This window comes from Grammomys surdaster, unplaced genomic scaffold (genome assembly GCF_004785775.1).
Source record: "Grammomys surdaster isolate TR1022 unplaced genomic scaffold, NIH_TR_1.0 126187, whole genome shotgun sequence".
In the NCBI taxonomy this organism is placed as follows: domain Eukaryota; kingdom Metazoa; phylum Chordata; class Mammalia; order Rodentia; family Muridae; genus Grammomys; species Grammomys surdaster.
The window spans coordinates 1,670,090-1,690,803 of NW_021620993.1; the positions used below are offsets into that span (position 1 = coordinate 1,670,090).

Genomic DNA, 20,714 nt, shown 5'->3' on the forward strand with positions numbered 1-20,714 from the left:
CTCTCCCTCTCCCTCTCCCTCTCCCTCTCCCTCTCCCTCTCCCTCTCTCTCTCTCTCTCTGTGTATGTGTGCGCACGAGTGTGTGTGTGTGTGTGCCTCTCCACCTCCAAGCTTTTCTTCACCAGCTGATTCTGTCTATGGTATCTGAGATTTCTGCTGTTGCTACTACTCCTTGTGCTGAGAGTTTTCTTGCCTTTTAATTCTTTAACTGGCAGGAGAAACAAACCCAATCCAGATCCATAGACAGAAACGATAGGTTCTGGGGATGGAACTTGGCCCCTCGTGCATGCAAGGCTAGCATTTTACCAGCCCCAGCTCCTAGCTGTCTTTATTTTTAACATCATCTAAGACAACTGCGCATATCTGCTAGGTGATACCATTGACATCGAATTCAAAGCCAGACAAAGCCAAACCAAGTGGATGTAAGTTAAGGATGTAAGTGGTGACTCCCCTCCCTAATACTGTACATTCAAAAACAGAGAGTCATTTTGAGACAGAAATTTGAGAATTACTAGATTGGGGGTGGGGTGGCAAAGTCCAATCCTATCCTAGAAGTGACCGAGTAAGCTGGAAAGCTGCTCTGACAACCACATAGTTGGTACAGCTGGAATGGACTCAACTCTTGGCCATAGTCAACCACAGACAGACAGACAGCACGGGAAGAGAAGTTTCATCTACAGTAGAGGGGATCCATGCTGGACAGCAATACAGCAAGTCTGGTTCTAGAGCCGAAGGTGTGGAGGACATGCAGAGCTGGGTGAAAGACAGCAGACACAGTGCAAGCACACTGGGTAACACCATTTACATCAAATTCAAAGCCAGGCAAAGCCAAACCAGGTGGGTGTAAGTACAGCTGGAGGGTGCACTCAGAATACAGAACACAGGTTCTTCCATAGTTTGTGATGCAGAAGTGTGCATGGTGCAAAACTCACTGGACAGCACATGATCCCAGCACTATTCTGTTTCCATGCAAATACCTCAAGTGGAGGTGTGTATAAAATGGTACACTGGGTAGATCTGCTTGGCACCTGCTTGTGCTGAGAAATGGCTGCCCCTTGTCTGTAAAGTGGAGTGTCATTTCAAACTCCAGCGATTGTCATTCAGTAACAGTGCCCACACGACTACACGGTCCTATCTGCTGCAGTTAGCTGCATTAGCAGGGAGAGCCAGGTGTTGGAGACTCTGCCTTGAGCCAGGGCCTTGGTCAGTGGCACTCCCTGACAAGGAAGCATAGCATATCTGTTAGAGTTTCCCACTCATTTGTGTGTGTGTGTGTGTGTGGGTGCGCGCCCACGCGCGCACTATGGTTGCTTGTACAGGTGCATGCCCAAGGCTGACGTTAGGAACCATCTCTTTTCCACTTTATTCTTTGAGGCAGGGTCTCTCTCAATCACTCAGAACTTGCTAATACAACTAAGTCTCACTAGTGAGCTTGCTAGGAGCTTCCCATCTCTGCCTTCCCAGGCTGCAGTTACAGGGATGCCATCATATCTACTTGGCATTTACATGGGTTCCAGGGATCTGAACCTTGGTCCTCCTTGGGTAACGGCTGAGCCTTCTCCCCAGTCCATTTTAGATTGTTTTCAGACACCTAATGTGTGCCAGGCTCTGCGTACACAGCATTCTCTTTAAGTGCTCTAGGCAGTCAGTATGGGAGACAAGAGTCTGGGATGCAGAGACTCTCATCAACCTGCTCCAACGAGGCTGTGGCCAGAAAGATACAAGACTCAAGACTCTAGTTCCATCAGTGTAGACACCGTCGCTGCTTCCTGCACACAGGAGCAGATGAAGTAAGGGAGTGACAAAGATGGCCTCACTTATCATGGAGTAAATAACTACTGTGCTAGCTAGTTTTATGCCAACTTGACACACAAACTATATTGGAAAGGAGGGATCCTCAGTTGAGAAAACACCTACATACTATCCAGCTGTAGGGCATTTTCTTGATTAGTGAAGCCCAGCCCATTGAGGGTGATGCTATCCCTGAGTTGGTGGTCCTGGGTTCTATAAGAAAGCAGACTGAGCAAGCCAGAGGAAGGAAGCCAATGATCATCAACCCTCTATGGCCTCTTCACCAGTTCCTGCCTCCAGGATTCTGCCCTGAGTTCCTGTCCTGACTATTTCTGATGATTGACAGTCCTGTGGAAGTGTAAGCCAAATATCCCTTTCCTCAACTTGCATCTTGGTCATGGTCATTCCATCTCAGCAATAAAAACCCCAACCAAGATGACTACATACTATTCAAGAATGCAGAGGATGTGCTTCAGTGCAGGAGACTTGTCTAGAATACAAAGGCCCTGGGTTTCATCCCTAGCATGTAAGAAAGAGCAGGGGGCAGGGGAGTCGCAGAAGTGCCACTAAACTAGCGCCATCCACCCTGACCAGGCAGAATTAACACACGTGAGTTTCCCTGAGTTAGACTTGACCTTTTCTCTCCCCTTCCTGAAACCTTCATGCCCTGGTACCTTGCACACAGCTCTGCCCAGGGTAAGCAATCTGGAATGCTGCAGCTAACCATGTGACTTAGGGCATTCTCAATGGCAAGTGGCTTCCCCAAAGGGTACCCATGGGCTCAGCATTAACATAAGCCCGGAGCACATGATAGCAGGGGCTGGATCATGGTCAGTAGCTCTAAAATGGAGAAAGTGGGTATTCTCATACAGACCAAATCTTTTGCCAAACTCCAAGGACCAGCTGTACCACCAACCCCTTGGCATCCATAATTTAGAAACCACTGCAAAATAACACTTCCTATGCTTTCTAGTGGATGGAAAGTCTAATGTGCTCTTGGTGCAGCAAGCACTTCAGTAAAAGGCCTACTCCAGGCACTTCTTGAAAGCAAATCGGAAGAAGGGTTAAAGGCTGAAGTTTCAGGTCTGGTAATCACAAAGCGATGGGAGATGCCCTAAGCATGCCTTTCTTCTTTCCTCTCCAGTTTCCTTCTGCAAGGGAAGGAGCTACAGTGGGTTCTGCCATTGTCATGACTGCACCCAGGTATAAGTCAGCAACATGTAATTATCTATGCTGGAGTCCATGTTCATCGTGGACACAAAAGAGCTTAAAGCCAGTGAGGAAGGTTGGCTTTATCAAGGCACACTGTCCACCGCCGTCACTATGGAATCAAATACAACACTGGTCTTTTATAACTGTCTTTATTCAGCTGTTAAAGTGATTGCTTCAATATATGTAATACATATTTGTGAGCAGGAAGGGCGGCTCAGTCCCTAAGAATGCCTGCTGCCTTTCCAGGGGACCGAAATTCAGTTCCCAGCACTCATATTCAGTGCCTCACAACTGCCCATTACTCCAGGAACTGATGCTCTCTTCTGGCCTCTGCAGGCATATGTATTCCTGTGCAACACTCAGATTCATACACATAATTTAAAAAAAAATAAAAATAAAAATAAAAACTTTAAAAAGATGGAGCTAGAGAGATTGCTTGCTCAGTGGTTAGTAATACTGGCTGCTCTTCCAGAGGACCAAGGTTCAATTCCCAGCACCCAAATGGCAGTTCATAACTATCTGTTAACTCCAGTTCCAGGGGATCTATTGCCATCCTCTCGTCTCTGTGGGCATTGCATGCAGGTGGTGCATAGACACATGTAGGAAAAGCACTCATACACATAAAATAAAATACATTTTAAAAAGAAGATATATAGGTGCCGAAGAGATGATTCTGTAGTCAAGATCACTGGCTGCTCTTCCAGAGGATCTGAGTTCGACTCCCAGTACCCACATTGGGCAGCTCACAGGCAGATCTAATACTTTTTCTGTCTTCCATGAGTACTGTACTCACTGCAGATACCCAAACATATGCACACTTACAAATAAAATCTTTGGGGTGCCAGAGAGATGGCTCAGCAGTTAAGAGTACTTGCTGCTCTTCTAGAGGACCTGGGCTCAGACCCTAAACCCATGTGGAAGTTCACAATTATGGAGTGGGAAAGCTGTCTCCTCTGAAGTTTCCACCAAGCCTGTTAAGCAATTTTGTAATTCTCAGCTTTTCCATATATAAATGGCTGTCGACTGCCCATGTTCTGACTTCTGCATCAGCCTGAGCCTGAATATTATAGTCTGGTGGTAGAGGCGAAGGCAGCTTGACCCTCAATAGTCTCCACTCATGTTTTTGAGCCTTTTTTCTCCCTAGAGTTCACAATGTGCTCAATCCTGAAGAGGGCCCAGCATGAAACAGCCATACATCTTCATCTCCTGCGGGTTGATGAAGCCCATCTACCCCCAGATCCCTCTTAGGCAGCATCATGGAAAATTACGAGAATGCAGTTGATGGATTCCAGGAATATAAAAATAACGAGGCGGACTGGAGAGATAGTTACCAGCACTGGCTGCCCCAGGCACTTGGGAAGCAGAGGCAGGTATATCTCTGAGTTTGAGGGCAGCCTGGTCTACAGAATGAGTTTCAGGAAAGCCAGGGATAGAGAAACCCTGTCTCAAAAACCAAACTAACCAAACAAAAAATTCCACTGGTTGCTCCTCTAGAGAACCCAGATTTAATATCCATATATTTTCGGCAGCTTTCAACCATCTCTAATTCCAGTTCTGGAAGATCCCAAATCCTCTATGAATGTGGTACATAGACTTAATGCCAGCGAAACACCCATACACATAAACAAATACAACAAATCATAAACCATCAAACTAATACATTGTCAAAATAGGTCTTTGTCAGGTTAGGGGAGACCTGGTTGCCAGACCCTGCAGATGAGCCTGAGCATGGGCAGCAGGGGGCAGCACTAGGCTTGATATTGAACCTGGACAGGAGCTTGAGCCCTTAGAGAAAGGCTGTTCCAGTTTCTGAAAGGCCCTGCAAAGTCAGGCATGTGTAACAGTCCAAGTCAGGTAGGCAACTACCAAGCTGGGGACAGCTTCTGTGCAAGGAGCATGAGATGATGTGTGGTAATGCCAGACCCAGAGGCACCTGCATGGCCAGCCCTTCTCCACCAGCTCTAGTGACCAGCAGGCCCCCATCATGATGTCAACTGTCAGAATGACAGGAGCAGCCTTGCATTCACCTCCCTGTGGAGTTCCACCTCCCCTGAGCCCTGGGATAGCTGTTCCACCTGTAAGTCCACTGGAACATAGCATCGTCTGATTTTGTCATATTCGACAAACTACCTTAAAGGCATTGCAGTGAAAAAGTCAGCTGACATTGTCAAACACCGAAGCATCTGGACATTTTTTGAGACTCCTGTGGGGCTGCTTTGCATAAGTTCATCACATGTGGACAGTGGGGTCCACTTCTGCTCCTTGTGCACTGGAAGAGAGTTGTCTCAAAATGACCTTAGCAGGCGTAGGGCTTTTGTCCCTCATTATATGTATAGTCTGGGGCAGTCTCCACTTTACTCTTTACTGGCCAAAAGGATAATTCTTGCTGAAGGGCAAAATGTCAGCTGTTAGGAAGTGGCACAGGGTGTCAATCGGGGTGACATGCAGATCAGCTTTCTTGTGCTTACAGCTACCCCTCTTGATGCCATCCTAACGCTAACCTGTCACAGTAACGCCTACTCTACAGATTGTCACCGCTGCCTAAACAAGTATCGTCACAGGTAAAATCCCAGTCACTACCGTTCAGGGGTCTGCGCAGGAGCTCCAGCAGGAGCTGGAGTCTGGCTGGAGTCCTAAACCAACACCCCCACCTCATCAAATGGGGAAGTCCATTTTCATTTGTCATTACAATACAGTCTAATGTTTCCTGCTGTGTTTTCTGAAAGTACAAGAATTTGTTATCATAGATGCAGAATTTGACAAGGATATATTTTATTTTTTCATAAAAGTTTTAACAAAAATATATTTTTTCTTTAACTTAAAAACAGTTTCAGAAAGCAATCTTCGGGTTGTTATAGTTCATTACACATTTTACAAATAGTAGAGGGAAGCAGCCAGTAGGATGACAGTGTGAAGCAACAGCCCTCACTTCAGAAGCTTCACTCTGTCCTTCAGCACCTTAAAGGTGGGGTTCCTGCTGATCTTCCTGTTGAAGATGGCCAGGAGCTCCTCCTCTGATGTGTGATGGTCACTCATCACCGCATGGTACTGAGCTATAACCTTTACAGAAAGAAACAGATGGCAAGGGGATGAAGTACATGGAAAAAGGCCCAGATATGGACCAACATTACCAAATAAAATACATTCAGATGCTGGTCACACAAGTGAGCTCTGTTTATGAAGATATGCAGCTGCCTTAGTGACAACTGCATGTCACACAGAGCTACAGCATCAAAAAGAAAAAGGCTGGCAAGATGGTTCAGTTGTGAAGGGACTTGTCCTGCAAGCCTGAAGACTCAAGTTCACTCCGTAGGGGCCATATGGCAGAAAGAAAGAAGACTCATACAAGCTGTTCTCTGACCTCCATGTGTACACGTATGCATACAGAAATGTGTGCGTGCGTGTGTGTGTGTGTGTGTGTGTGTTTGTGCATGCACACATGTAAATAAATGTAATAAAACTTTTCTAGAAAAAGCATCAGCAGTCATTTACATCAGCAAAGGAAGGCAAAGTGCCTGGAAAGATAACTTCTGATCATTTCCAGTATAGCCAGTTGTAGGCAACGCAGCCTTGTTAGTCAGGTCCAGAGTCTGAAAGCCCCTGGCTTGGTAACAGGATGGACTTGTTCCAGTTGCACACCCCTAAGGGGCCATGTGAGCAGCTCTGGAAATACATCTGTCTCTCTCAGTGTTGCAGGTTAAACAACACACACATAAAAATAACCCCTCCTCAGCTGTCCCATGCCTGATTTTGTTGCAGGATGTACCTTTTTCTTTAACTTCTTGACTGATATCTCATTGTCTGGAGCCTGTTTCAGAACAGCTTTAATGGTCCCCTTCCAGTTGAATTTACCTACAATACAAAGAATAATGCATAAGGCCATTTGATTTGTCTTGTTATCCCAAAGACAAAGAAAAAAATATCTGCATAGCTGTTTGCTTCCTAGGAAATGACACAGCTTTCTCATGAACAAGATCCCAAGTCCTTCACTAGCCCAGTAACAGGAGCTTCCAGGCACCAAGGTCCTTCACTGTGTTCAGAGGACAAGGCCTCATAAGCATCAGAGTTGGGACAGTCTTCTGGGAAAAAGGATCAAAAGACATACTGAGCTGGGCATCCAGAGATCATGGGGCACAGAAGACGCACCTCAGCCTGCTCCTGTTTTTCTTGCTAGGCCCAATTCTCTAACCAGATGCCAGGTTCCACAAACCCAGGACAATGTGGGAAGGAGGTGAGAGACAGACCGGCATTGTCGCAGGACTTCCCATGGGACAGGCTCTTCTGTTTCACTGTATAGATTTGGAGCTGAGAAAGCCAGTGATCTAGAAGGCCCAGCCCAGCCCACACCTGCAGATTCAGCAAAGGAGCAAAGAAACAGGATGTCTAGCCAGTCACCAACACTGACAGCACAACCATTAACTCCAGGCTAACGCCACAGCCTGTGTGTGACCACTAACCATTGCTGGCCAAGGCTGAGTTGGGAGAAGAATCCTGCCTTCCAAAGGCTGTGGCAGGGACCATGTCAAACATGAACAAGAAATCTGAACTTTCTTCCATGCTGGTGGGTAATGAGTAAGAAGTTGCCTGGCTGTGGTGGCAGCAGATTCCACAAGGGGAAACCCGGCCTGGCTGTGACAAGGAGCAGGGAACTTGTACTTCCTTCACATCTACCTGACAGCAGGAACATCCACTACCTTAAGGTCTGGAGAGAAAGCCAGGTAAGCAGGAAGTAGGCTGTGAGGAACAGGTCTGTGATCCCAACTACTCAGAGGCTACCTGTGGGTTCTGTGGGTAAAATAAGGTCAAGACCAGCCCAGACAACCTTAGTGATATTAGTGTTCCAAGATAATAAAAGAGGTTATGGATGAAGCTTAGTAACAGACTGTTTAGCACAGGCAAGGTCCAGTTCAAGCCTTAGTAGGGGGAAAAAATGGCTGGGAGTAGTGGTGCACATCTTTGATCCCAGTACTCAGAAGGCAGAGGCAGGAGGATCGCAGAGTGCAAAGTCAGCCTGGTCTACAGAGCCCAGGACAGCCAGGGCTACAGAGAAACGCTGTCTTGAAAACAAAACAAGTAAGTATGTATAGCGCACAAATACGATAAATAAACAAGTCTCAAGTCACAATAATGAGAAAACAAAAACCTCAAATCCAACCAGAAAGGGACAAAAGGCCAAGAAAAGAAACAATTTAATCTTTAAATGCCTTTGGTCTACAAAGTTGGAGACTTCAGGAGATCTAAGCTTGGGCAGTCACTGAGCCTTCACCCACGGCCATAACTCCCATTTTGGCTTATTTCCGTTGGCAGGATGAGAGGGTGGGAGTCCAGAGTGTGAACTGCCACTTTTTTGTTTGTTTGTTTGGTTTTTCGAGACAGGGTTTCTCTGTGTAGCCCTGCCTGTCCTGGAACTCACTCTGTAGACCAGGCTGGCCTCGAACTCAGAAATCTGCCTGCCTCTGCCTTCCAAGTGCTGCAATTAAAGGCGTGCGCCACCACTGCCCAGCAAAGATCTATCTATCTATCTATCTATCTATCTATCTATCTATCTATCTATCTATCTATCTACCTACCTATCTATCTATCTCAGTACACTGTCACTTTCTTCAGACATACTAGAAGAGGGTGTCAGATCCCATTACAGATGGCTGTGAGCCTCCATGTAGTTGCTGAGAATTGAACTCATGATTTCTGGAAGACCTCATGAACTGCCACTTTACAACAGAACGTCCAGCTTCATGACACAGGAACTGTGTGATATATATATATATATATGAGATAGCATATATATATACATACATACATACATACATACATACATACATGGAAGGCTTAAGGGACTGGGAGGTGGCTATGGAGCTTCATGGAAGGAGATACTAGGAACAGACCCAGAGACATAGAGGGAACATCTCTACAGGATGAGAATCTGACAAGACAGATGGGGAAGGTGGGAAGGGGAGAACCTCAAAAAACCACACTGAATTCACTGGCAATTCCAAGGGCAATATATTGCTATGGTCTGGATCTGGAGTGCCCCTTAAGGCTGAGACCCAACTTGGTGCAACTGAGAGGTATAGAAACCTTGTCAAAGTAGGACAGTAGCATATATGATCTTTAAGCGACCGTGGGACCTGAGCCTCTTCTCTTTTCCTTCCTGGTCTTTTGAATGCAGGTCCTACCACAGACCCCAAATCAACAGAGCTTAGTGACTATGAGCCAAAATGAACTGATTTTATAGTCTGATCATCTCAGATATTTGTCACAGTAGTGAACTGCTAGCCAACATCTCTATGTATTTTCAGCCAAGACTCTCCTCCTTCCTTAAGAGAGGATTGAGGCACTGTGGCACCAGCATACAGGCCTGGAAAACTGGATTAACTTCGAAATTCTTAGTGGGGCCTCTGATGGGCATGATCTTGTAAGGAAGTGTCTGGCCCACATCTGGCAAGGGGCGTCCCTCCCCACCCACTTGAGTAAGCATAGGCAGTGGTTGGCACCTTTCGATGGAGCCCCATGGTCCTCAGGCTCTCCCTCTTCAGGCTGCCCCGGCAACTTCATCTTTTTCTTCTTGTAATCAGACTCAACTGTTACAGAAGCAAAGAAGGTTAGCTGCTAGCACTCCCAAAAGCCCAGCTCCGCATCAGCACCAGTTCCCTCCCGCATCTCCCTCTGCGGGTTCTGGTATCATGCTTGCCAATGGTGAGCAACAAAAGGCTGAGAGGTGAGGTCAGCTGGACCCCCAGAGCTTTCGCTCTTCTTAATGTGAGGCTTAACTCATTTCCCTGTACACAGCCCCACTAAGAACCCAATATGCAGGCTGGCACACACCTTCTGAGTGCTTCTGCCGCTTCCGTTTTCCTGGTGCTGTCTTGGTCTGCCCCTCGTCAGCATCCTCCCCATTTCTGTCTGCTCCCTCTTCAGAAGCCTGCCCACTCCGGGCTTTCTTCTTCTCTGGCGGGCCATCGGCCTCAGCGGCATCCTCCCCACCAGCCTCATGTCCGGCCTCCTGGCCCTTTGTGCGCTTCTTTGGCTTCTGGCTCTTCAGGTTTTCCTGGTGGTTTTCTAACTTCAGCTCTTTCTTCTCTTTCTTCCTGTTTTTCTGTCGTTCCTCCTTCCTTTCTCTTTTATTCTTCTTTGCCTCTGTTTGTTCCTCTGTGGCGCCATTTGTTTTTGCAGATGGAACCTTAGTGGGGATCTCTTCATGTGGCTTGGCCATATGGCTGGGTGGCTGCTGATCTTGCTCCTTATAAAGTAAAAACAGGAATCATCTAAGTCCCTAGTCTGCCAGGTCTATTGTCCACTCTAGAATGTCTATAACTATAATATCTAGCAGCTAAAATTTAGCAATACAAATACAAAATGAACAATAAACACCCCTCCCCACCAGCTCATACCCCATTCTAGAACCTGTTTTTATAGCACAAAAGGATGAAATGAAGCCACTCTGTGATTTGGCTCACTGTCACCCTTTATCTGGATGAAGGAAGAGCAGTCAGGTATGGGCTAAGTCGGGGAGCTGTGTCTGCAGAGCTGGGCTCCAGGGCCAGGGCTAGAAGGGACCTGGGGGCTACTGCTTCAGCTTTAGAACAACATGTGTGACGGCTGAGTGTGCCTGAGTCACCTGCCAACACGGAGCATGTGTAATCTCCGTGCACAGCTGACACATGGCTAACGAATCAGACACAAAGGGAACAAGGTAGGGGCTGACGTCTCAGCATCCCCTAAAAGCATGGTTTCAATGTCCTAACTTCGTCCGATCAGGACCAACTTGCTGAAAGTGTCACACCTCCCAATAGTGCCAGAGGCTAATGACCAGCCTTCAGCACATGGGCCTTTGGAGACATTCAATGCCCCAGCAGTAGTACATGAGAACTGAGTGCCAGAGCCTTCGACTTCCCTTCTACTAAGACTCAGTCTCTAACTCATGGCTGCAGGAGGAAGGAACACAGCAGCTCTTAGAGACTTGGTTCTTCCCACTTCCCTCCCACTCCGTTCCCTGCTCCTGAGCGATGCCTTGCCTGACCACTCCCCAGAGGAACACCTTACCCCTTTTCTCTCTGCCCACTGCCTTCTGCTCTTCTTAGACCTGGCCTTGTATAACCCTCATCCACTGTTGTCTGTTTCCACTCAGCTGCACTAGCGCAGGTCCATCATTTGATGATGGCTGCACTCATGGCCCCTGCTAACTCTGACAAGGGGAGAAGTTGGACATCAGAAATAAAAAAAAAAAACCTGCACCTGCCACATCTGCAGTTACGGGAGGACATGCCCAAGCCAAGGCTAAACGGAGCCCAAGGCCTGTGTGCTCTATAGATGGTCCCTGGGCAGAGGTTCAGGGCCTGCTACTATCTACCTTATATTTACGTCTTACTCACTGCAGCTATGTCTTACCTGTCAGAGCACAGCAGAGGCTGACTGCTCATTTTCCTCTATTTTTTTTTTTTTTGTTTTTGTTTTTTCGAGGCAGGGTTTCTCTGTGTAGTCCTGGCTGTCCTGGAACTCACTCTGTAGACCAGGCTGGCCTCGAACTCAGAAATCCGCCTGCCTCTGCCTCCCAAGTGCTGGGATTAAAGGCATGCGCCACCACCGCCCGGCCTCTATTTTTTTTAATGAGTTCATAAATTCAAAAGAACTAGAGTGAACTAAGCAATTTAAAATCTTTGAATTTTTTTGTGTAAACAGAAATAACTTTTTAAAATTATATAATTATACATATATAAATTATATACATATATAAAACATGTATGTCAATTAAATGATAAACTGTTTTAAGACTTTAATGGTCCAATCTGTGTATTGTGGAGAGACAAATACAAGATATATTACAAAGGTAAGTTTTCTTCTGATTTCACTTTGCTGCTCGAACTGACTCCTTTTCTGTGTATGCATGTCTACAGGTACACTCACTCCTGTGTACCTATGTGGAAGTCAAAGGTGTCTTCTCAGTCCCTTTCCACCTTATTTTTTGAGACACAGAACCTACAGCTTTTTATTTAGGCTGTACCAGTTGGCTAACAAGTCCTTGGGATCCCTGCCTCTGCCCCTCATTGCACTGCCATGAGACAGGCACTGCCATGCCGAGCTTGTATGAGAACACTGGGAACCCAAACTCAGGTCCCTCGCGCCTGTACAGCAAGTTCTAAAATCCAATGTAAGTGAATAGTTGTAAATTAACAATGGAACCAACAATTTGGGTAAAGAATGGCAAGCCAAGTCCTGTAGTCTACAATGGTTCTCTAATTGCTTTCACCAACAGAAGGTTGAGGGTGCAAATGTTCTTAGAAATAGAGTCAGATTGGCTGACCACAACACTACAACATGCAATGCAGGGAGTCTGGGGTCCCCCACTCTAGGTGGAAAGACCACTCAGATGATGCCCTCAGCGTGTTTGCAGTTCTTTCATAGCACCAAGCCACTCCTGAGATACTTAGCGTCTGCAATAAGTAAGGAATAAATAAAAAGTGGATAGTAGCCTGGATGTTTTAGTTGGGAAGCTGAGGCGCAGAGGCTAAACGATGTGGCCATGATCTAACACATAGAACACAACAGGGGCCAGAAACAGGTCAGCCGGACATAAAATCCCGGACCACTCCCCTGCACTCAGTCTGATTGCTGTGACAATCATTCCACAAACACAGGTCCCATTGTCAAGCAGGTAGGGTTAATGGCTGTGTCTGCACACCAGATGCTCCCGCTCACTCCTGCCCATCAGGGAGAGAGCACGGAGCTTCTCTGGAAATGCCATCTTGACCCCACACATGGCAACTCATTTTTTTCTTCCCAGTTGTCTGCCATGTTGCAATGGCAAAGTGGTGTGGACTCACACTGCTGGATGCTTCGGAGAAGATGCTCCACACCTGCTCCAGGACAGAGTCGCTGTGCACTTTCAGGCTGTTTTTCATCCAGTTCTGTGGACAAAAGAGAAAGAGCCACTGTCCCTCTGCAGGTCACTGATGGGTCACTCCATGATTTAGGAAAGCCATTTAAATCCATACCTGAAACTTCGCCTTTTTTCTGGGGACATTGTCAAAAGCACTAATTTGCTGCAGAAGTTCTCGCACCTTGGGGCTGACATTGGGTTTCTTTATTAACTCATTAATTTTCTGTTTAAGACAGAGGAAAATAAACAAATGACTTATTACATGAAGCCAAACACAAGTCCTTGGCATGATCAAAGGGCTCTCATATTTTAAACCAAGATTCTGTATTTACATCTATGCATAACGACAAACACTCTCCTATTCAACACAGCACTGGAGTCCTGGCCAAAGTGGTTAAGCAAGAAAAAGAAGCAAGGCCTCCTTAACACAAGGAACACAATCAGGTCACACGTGTACAGGCAGTATTTGAGGGAATGTAGTCTTGCATGTAGAAAGTGCTACAGGGTACAGCCAGTTAGAATTAACAACTCATTCAGCAGAGCTACAGAATGCACAATCACCTCTTAAAAAGCAAGCTGATTTTTTATAAACCAACAAAAAAACCAATTCAGTTGTGAACTTTAGGAGAATTCCATCTGCAACACAACATAAAGAACCATAACCAAAGTGGTGAATGAACAGTGAACAGTTACAAGAATAAAAGGTGAACAGTTACAAGAAAAAAAGAGGGCATTAACCTCATAGACTGAGACAACATTTAGATGTCAACCCGAAGTCCAGCATATGTGTGCTCTAATTCACGGAACCCTGAGGGACTCCAAGCAACAAAAATAATTTTGAAAAATAACAGGGTTTGTTTGTTTGTTATTTCAAAACTTACTACAAAGCTACAATAATCTAAAGAGTGTGGTACTGTCACAAAGACCACTGGAAAAGACCAGAAAGCCCCTGAGGATATGGCTAAAGGGTTTTTTGACAAGGATGTCAAGAATAGACCATAGAATAGACCCCTTTTCAACAAATGATACCAGGAACAGTGGACCCTCACAGGGAAACTGGATGCTTACCTTATGTTATACAAAATATACCTCAAAATGAATCAAAAGCCTACATTTTAAAAAGTATAACTATAAAACCTTGGAGGAAGGTACTGGCTGGTTTTGTGTCAACTTGACACAAGCTGGAGTTATCACAGAGAAAGGAGCTTCAGTTGAGGAAATGCCTCCATGAGATCCAGCTGTAAGGCATTTTCTCAATTGGTGATCAAGGGAGGAGGCCCCTTGTGGGTAGTACCATCTCTGGGCTAATAGTCTTGGGTTCTATAAAAAAAAACAAGCTAAACAAGCCAGAGGAAACAAGCCAATAAAGTAACATCCCTCCATGGCCTCTGCATCAGCTCCTGCTTCCTGACCTGCTTGAGTTCCAGTCCTGACTTCCTTTGGTGATGAACAATGTGTAAGTATAAGCTAAATAAACCGTTTCCTCCCCAACTTACTTCTTGGTCATGATGTTTATACAAAAATAAAAACCCTGACTAAGATATCTGGTTATGGTTTCTTAGACGTAACAGATAGACAATATTAAGTAAAGGTCAGCAAGATGGCTCAGTGGGAAGAGTATTCAGAGCACCTGCATCCTAGCTGAGCCACCTGGCCAGCACTACACTCATCTTAAAGACAAGATTTCAGCTGCTTCCCAAGTGGTACTCAACCGGGAAAGCGCCTCCAAGACCTTCATGAGGGTCATGCCAGAAGTATGAACCTTCAGAGAGAGCCACCACCACAAGTTCACACTCACCTTGTGCCATTCAGTGGGGGAACAACTTATATGATTTTCAGGAGAATGCAGTCTGCACAAAGGTGACATTTGTCCACCCATCTTCCCTTTTTTCAAACCAGAGCTTGCTGCTTTTGTACATATTTTCACTAGAAAATTCCTTAAATTTGTGAAAATGTTTACTTTGTTCAGTTGTGACAGACTGACATGGCTAAGCTGTAAGACCTCTAACAGTAGGAGTGGACCAGTACACACTCTGATTTTTGTTTTATAGCCACAAGAAAGTTAGCAGGAACCCTGTAATATTTTGAGAGCAACCTGTAAGGGACATGAGCCAGGTCTAAATGCACCATAATTTTATCTTTCTTGATGTTCCAACACTTCTGCTGTCCCTAAGATGTGCTGTTTCTGGGACTTGTCTGCATGGCTGACACACTTATCACTGAGCCCCCAAAGAAACAGGTGTGGGATGAGCAGTAGGATGGGAGACCCTTACCTGAATCCACGCCTGCTGCTTTGCGTCGCCTTTGTTGGTCTTGGCTTCATAGCCTTTGCCTCCGTACTTCTGGCCTTCACTGATGCATTTCACATGGCTTTTGTAGTCGTCGCCCCTGCAGAGGGAGCAAGCCTGGTCACTAGGCTGACAGCATGCTAGTGGCTCTCAAAGACTTTCCACACCTGGCCAACTGCACAAACAGCCTAATTCTTAACCTATTTGTTTTTTTCCTGCTTATTTCTTTCTTTCTTCAGAGCAATGGCCTGACAAAACAGCAGAGTCCCACCTTATCCTGAGTACTTACTCCCTCAAACTGGGAACAGTGGAAGTACACGACAGCTAGGAAGCTTGATGACCATTTTCTCTAAAAACTTTTTTTAAATGGTGCTGGGAATGAACCTATGGGCCTCATGCTCCCCAGGCAAGAGTTATGCCTCTGAACCTTATTCCTTTCAACTATATGCCCCTCAAATGTGTGTGTTCTAAGTGCCACAGAGTACATACACATGGAGGTCAGAGGACAATTTGGGGAGACGGCTCTCTCTTCTACTTTGGGTCCTGGGGTTGGAACTTAGGTTATCAAGCTAGTAGGGCAGGTGCTTTAAAACCCACTGCACCACCTTGTAAGCCCCAAATTTCTAACCAACAGAATACTGTCCCTTTGGTCTTATCTTTAACAAGTCCTTAAAATTAAAAGGCACTCCCTGAAGAATCACAAAGCATAAGGTTTCCTGAAAGAGAGGGTAACTAACCAAATGATAGACATAGAATAGTTTGAATGGGTGAAATAAGTTACGAACTAGTCAGGGAATGAGCCAAAGCTTATGGCCTAGGCATTTAATAATAAATTATTAGTTTCAGAGTGGCAAATCTGGGAGCCAGAGCTGGGAAAGGAAAAGCAGATTAAAATTATTTTAACAGTTTCCTTCTTAGTGTCTGCTTTCACACTGCTCCAGTATTTCTCCAAGCTTTCTGGGGCCTGGGCTTCTACACATGGATCTGCAGGAATTATCAGAACTTACCAGAAATCTTTCCCACAGTCAATGCAAGAAAGACATTCACAGTTTTTGCAGACAGACACGTGCTTTTCCACCTGTATTTTCTTCACGGATTCACCACATGCATTGCATGTAAAAAATACCATTTTTGGTTAAATGATTAAATAGTTTCTGATACAGGTTTGAACTCTTGCCCTAAAAAACAAGATAAGGATGATTATAATAAGCGGAAACTCTTCCCAATAAGTGAATTCCACAATAAAAGAGCATGCTCAAAGCTTATCAGTGATCTCTGAGAAGAAGCATACTATACCAATGGCAGGAAAACTAGCCAAGTTCTCAGCACGAGACAGGAATGTGCTCTGGTGCTAACCAACTAAGCCCTCACAACAAGCTTACTGGGGAATGATGTCATGGCTCAACATTTCTATGAGGCCACAGAGGCATAGAGAGTAAGGAACTTAAAAGAAGGATTTAAACCTGGCAGACTGGCAGCACAGATATAAAGCTTTCCCTAGTGCCCCCAAGCATTCCTCCTCTGCTAAAATGTATGAAATCAAAGTGGTAACTTGTGCCACAATGCAGGTGTGCCCTGCAGACTGTCATTGTAAGTACGACAGCAACAAACTAAGGGAGAAGTACCAGATCTTAGCAAGGAAAAGCTAAAGAACAATTCCAATTTAGACTAAAAATGATTTCTACATGCACAATGGAATCATAGGTATTAAAATTTGGCCTCAGTGGACGAGGACCAACAAACATGTTTCATTAGGGCTTATGCATGTCAGGGAAGAAGAAAAGGAACCTATCACAGGAGCTTCCAAACCCAGGTGTGCCAGCCTCCCCAAGTGCGCGTGTGCACACACCTATCCGCCTGTTGCATGCATGCTACTATATACTCTGCTAACAGATTCCTAAAGTGCTCCAAATACCATGGTAACTTTCCATGCTTCCGTAGCCTTTTAGTCACTGGACTCAAAGAGAGCAGTCTTGTTCTTATAAAATGGGCTTTATTCAGCCCAAATACTGACAGCTGCTTAGCCCAGAACCCTTTTCCTCAGTATGAAATGAAGGTTGAAGATTAAGTAAATACATAGGACTTGCTTCTCTACATCATGTCAGAACTCAGCACCAACAGGCTGCACTTTGTTTACAGTGAATTTAAGCATAAATCATCATTCCCCATCTGACACATGCCAGTGAGGTCACGCCAAACCAAAGCAAGATCAGGATGGTTTTCTTCCATTGAGTCCTGAATGGAAATGTCCATCCTTGTATACAAAGGCCTCCTGCCCTTTAGGGCACAGTTAGACACTGGTTCACCTTAGTTATAAACCACAGGGCCTTGACACCAATGTCTTGTGCCCGCCTCCTCTTCAGCTTGTGAACAGAGCTGATTAGCAAGGGCAGGCATGTGAGCAACTATAGCCTGGCACCAAAGGCCGACTGATGTAGATATGACCACTCTAGGCTATATATATAAGTACTGTTGTCTAGCCTGTTTTTTAAAGACATGTGTCACACTTCAGGGAGCTGGGATTACATCCTGCCTTCTGAGATGCTTACTATCATTTTGCACAAGGCAGATGGAGCCGGGCAACAGTTCTGCTGCACAAGCAAGAAAACAAGAGCCTCCTGCCACCTAGTCTGGACATCCTTACACATTTATGTAAGAACAAGAGAAAAGTCAACTAATCGAATACCAAGAAATGGACTGCCATCATAGCACAGGAACAGCTGCTATGATTAGCTAAAGGATCCACTGAAAAACCAGGAAGCACTTCTGCCATGAGGACAATGAAGAAAACACCCTGCTAACTTAGAGATAGCTTAGAACTTTCAACCTTTGCCACCAAGGACTGCTGTTTCTGGTCAAGCTCGAGAGGAGAGGGCAGGCTTGAGTAAACCTTAGGACCCATGGGTCTGTCATTGGGAAAGACCAGAATTAAAGCCCAGGAAGGACACTGGAAACAAGCAACAGAAGTGATATAGCCAAAAACATGCCCGCAGCATCTATGAAACAGGTCCCCATGGTCATGGCATAGTGTGAACACCAACTCAGGAGAAGGTTGGAATCAGGTCATATGTTCAACTGAAACACCAGTCTGGAGCCATGCTCAACTGGTTTTCTACGTATTTATTGGACATGAAATGCGAATCAGTGTGTGCACTGGCACCGCTAATGAGATAAGATTTGTAAGGAGATTATTCAGATCTAGGGAGTGAGGGACAGTCCCCAGGGTCACCTTGGCTGTGCAGCATATCCAACCTGGAGAAAATACTTTTCACTTATGAGAAGTATGCAGTACATACTACAAGGAACAGCAAGGCTCAGAATCAGAAAGCCAGCTCAAGTGACCATTCAACAGGGTCCGAGCCTTAACAGTATCAGAAGTGTGAAGGCCACAAACTATGAAACAGAATCCTGGGCTAAGTGAAGACAGCAATGTCCTGTTAGGTTCCCATTACTGTGATAAACACTAAAACCAAGAGTAACTTGGGGAGGCCAGAGGTCAAATCCAGGAGTCACCCGCCTTCTCTTTTCTAAAGACTTATTTTATTACATCTATAAGCGTTTTGCCTCTATGTATGTTCCTAGTACTCACAGAGATCAGAAGGCAGCGTTGGATCTTGTGATGACTATTCCTGGTTGTCAACTTGGCTACATCTGGAATGAACTATAATCCAGAAACGGAGGGGCACACCTATGATCCAGAAGATACAGCCTTCTGACCTGGATTTTGACATGGACATCTTAAAGCATAGTAGCCATGAAAAGCTCAGGCCCAGGCAAGGTAGTACACACCTTTAATCCCAGGAGACCGTGGCAAGCAGATCTCTGAGTTCAAGTCTAGACTGGGACAGAGCAAGTTTCAAAACCAGGCATGATGGTACACACCTTTAATCTGGGCCACACCAGCTGGAGATCCACATAAAGACATTGGAAGAAGGAAGACCCCCTCTTCTTCACCTGCTTGCATTTACTTCCCAGCATATCTGTCGGAACCTACTTCTTCAGGATTCCAGCTTATACAGAAGACCAGCTGAAACACCTAACCTTGTGGAACTAAATTCTTGGACTTCCCATTCTCAGCTGCCCTTTGTTGGGTTAGCAGGACTATAGACTGTAAATCATTACAATAAATTCCCTTAATATATAGACATTCCATAAGTTCTGTGACTCTAGAGAACTCTGACTAATACAGATCTCTTAGATTTTGGGTGCTGGGAATTGAACTCAGGTCCCCTGGAAGAGCAGTAAATACTCTTAATCACTGAGCCATGTCTCCAGGACCCTACCTTGTCTCTCTCTTTCACTGGGAGTTGGAGGGCCAGCTGGCTAGTGAGCCCCAGTGATCCATCACCACACCTTGCTTTTTAACCCAGGTTCTGGGCATGAAAATTCAGGTCCTCATGCTTGTGTGTCAAGCACTTTACAGACTGGACTATCACTTTTTAAACTCATGCACACACACCGACTACATTTGTCCTAAAAACAGCACATCTTAAAGGTCAGGCTGACAACTGCTCCCTTTAAACTTCAATTTCTCCCCATTTCTGAGATAGGGAATTAGCCCACTATAACCAGACACAAGTCCCTTCCAGAATTCCTAGAAATCACAGGTACACTAAAAAAGAAAAGACAAGCACATACCTCCACCCTCTTGGGACCCGGGGGAAGACCATGAGTGAGGCACATGTTTCCACTGAAGCTCAAAGAATCCAAGCCATGGCCCTGCCTTTCGGGAGGCAGTTCAAGTTTCCTCACCATAGCCTCATCTGAATAACTTAAGACGTTAGCCACTAGACTCTAGACACAATTTGAGCAAGCCCCATGTCCTTAGGCCTCAATGACCAGAAGCTAGGCTTGCAGGCATACAGACCTCTCTCATCTCTCTTACCTCCCTCTATCTCCTAGGAGATAAGGTGCTGCAGGAAAATCATGACGCTGAGCGACTACTACGCCAAGCTCTACCCCTGTAAACTTCACACACACCCTAAGTTAGGTTCTCTAGTATCCTCTTTGGACAGAACTGGAGCTGGGCACCACTGGGTTAAGTAGCTTGTATCTAGACAGATACTTGGGGATTCGCAGGCACTTAGATCTTTGGTCCCCTGAACTCCAGGAGCCATCAGTCCCTTCCTCCGGACCCAGTTCTCGAGACTCAGAGAAAAGACCTCTCCCCATCAGCCAGCAGGTCTAAAGTCCTGTGAGGTGAGGACTAACCATGTCACCTGGCTGGCCCTGGGAGCCGGACTAAAAACTGGGATGCAATGTCTCCAGGAGCTCAGAACTCCAGGTTTTGCCCGCGAGCGAGTCTTCAAGGAAGGCGGCCAGGCCGCCATCGTCCTCCCTCCAGGCCCAGGGCTCCAAGCAGCTCTCACCTCTCAGCCGACCCCGCCAACGGTCTCAACCGGCCTCCGGGAGCACGTGGAGCCGCAGCCACCCAGCGTTAGCACCGCCACCAGCTCGCCCAGCTACCCCGCGCAGAACTCAATCCCGGCAGGCACGCGCCAAATTCGCAGGCGCATGGAGGTCACGCCCCAGGCGGAAGTGACGGC

The 20,714-nt window shown here is 45.9% G+C and overlaps 1 protein-coding gene across 1 annotated transcript; it reads right to left on the reverse strand.

Moving 5' to 3' along the window:
- Positions 1-5,751: 5,751 nt before the first annotated feature.
- Positions 5,752-20,694, reverse strand: Lyar (Ly1 antibody reactive). Its single transcript, XM_028758205.1, has 9 exons — positions 20,538-20,694; positions 16,176-16,346; positions 15,154-15,268; positions 12,996-13,103; positions 12,825-12,908; positions 9,829-10,243; positions 9,498-9,584; positions 6,770-6,855; positions 5,752-6,063 (listed from the first exon to the last, which is right to left on the reverse strand). The coding sequence occupies exons 2-9, from the start codon at positions 16,295-16,297 to the stop codon at positions 5,929-5,931; spliced, it is 1,152 nt and encodes a 383-aa protein (XP_028614038.1). The 5' UTR covers positions 16,298-16,346; positions 20,538-20,694; the 3' UTR covers positions 5,752-5,928.
- Between the last annotated feature and the right edge of the window lie 20 nt (positions 20,695-20,714).

Coding starts and splice junctions, on each gene's coding strand:
- Lyar (XM_028758205.1), bottom strand. CDS start 16,297: ATGGTATTTTTTACATGCAATGCATGTGGTGAATCCGTGAAGAAAATA. Junction 15,269..16,175: donor GACTGTGGGAAAGATTTCTG/GTAAGTTCTGAT, acceptor CTCCCTCTGCAG/GGGCGACGACTACAAAAGCC. Junction 6,856..9,497: donor CCATGGGGCTCCATCGAAAG/GTGCCAACCACT, acceptor TTTGTATTGTAG/GTAAATTCAACTGGAAGGGG.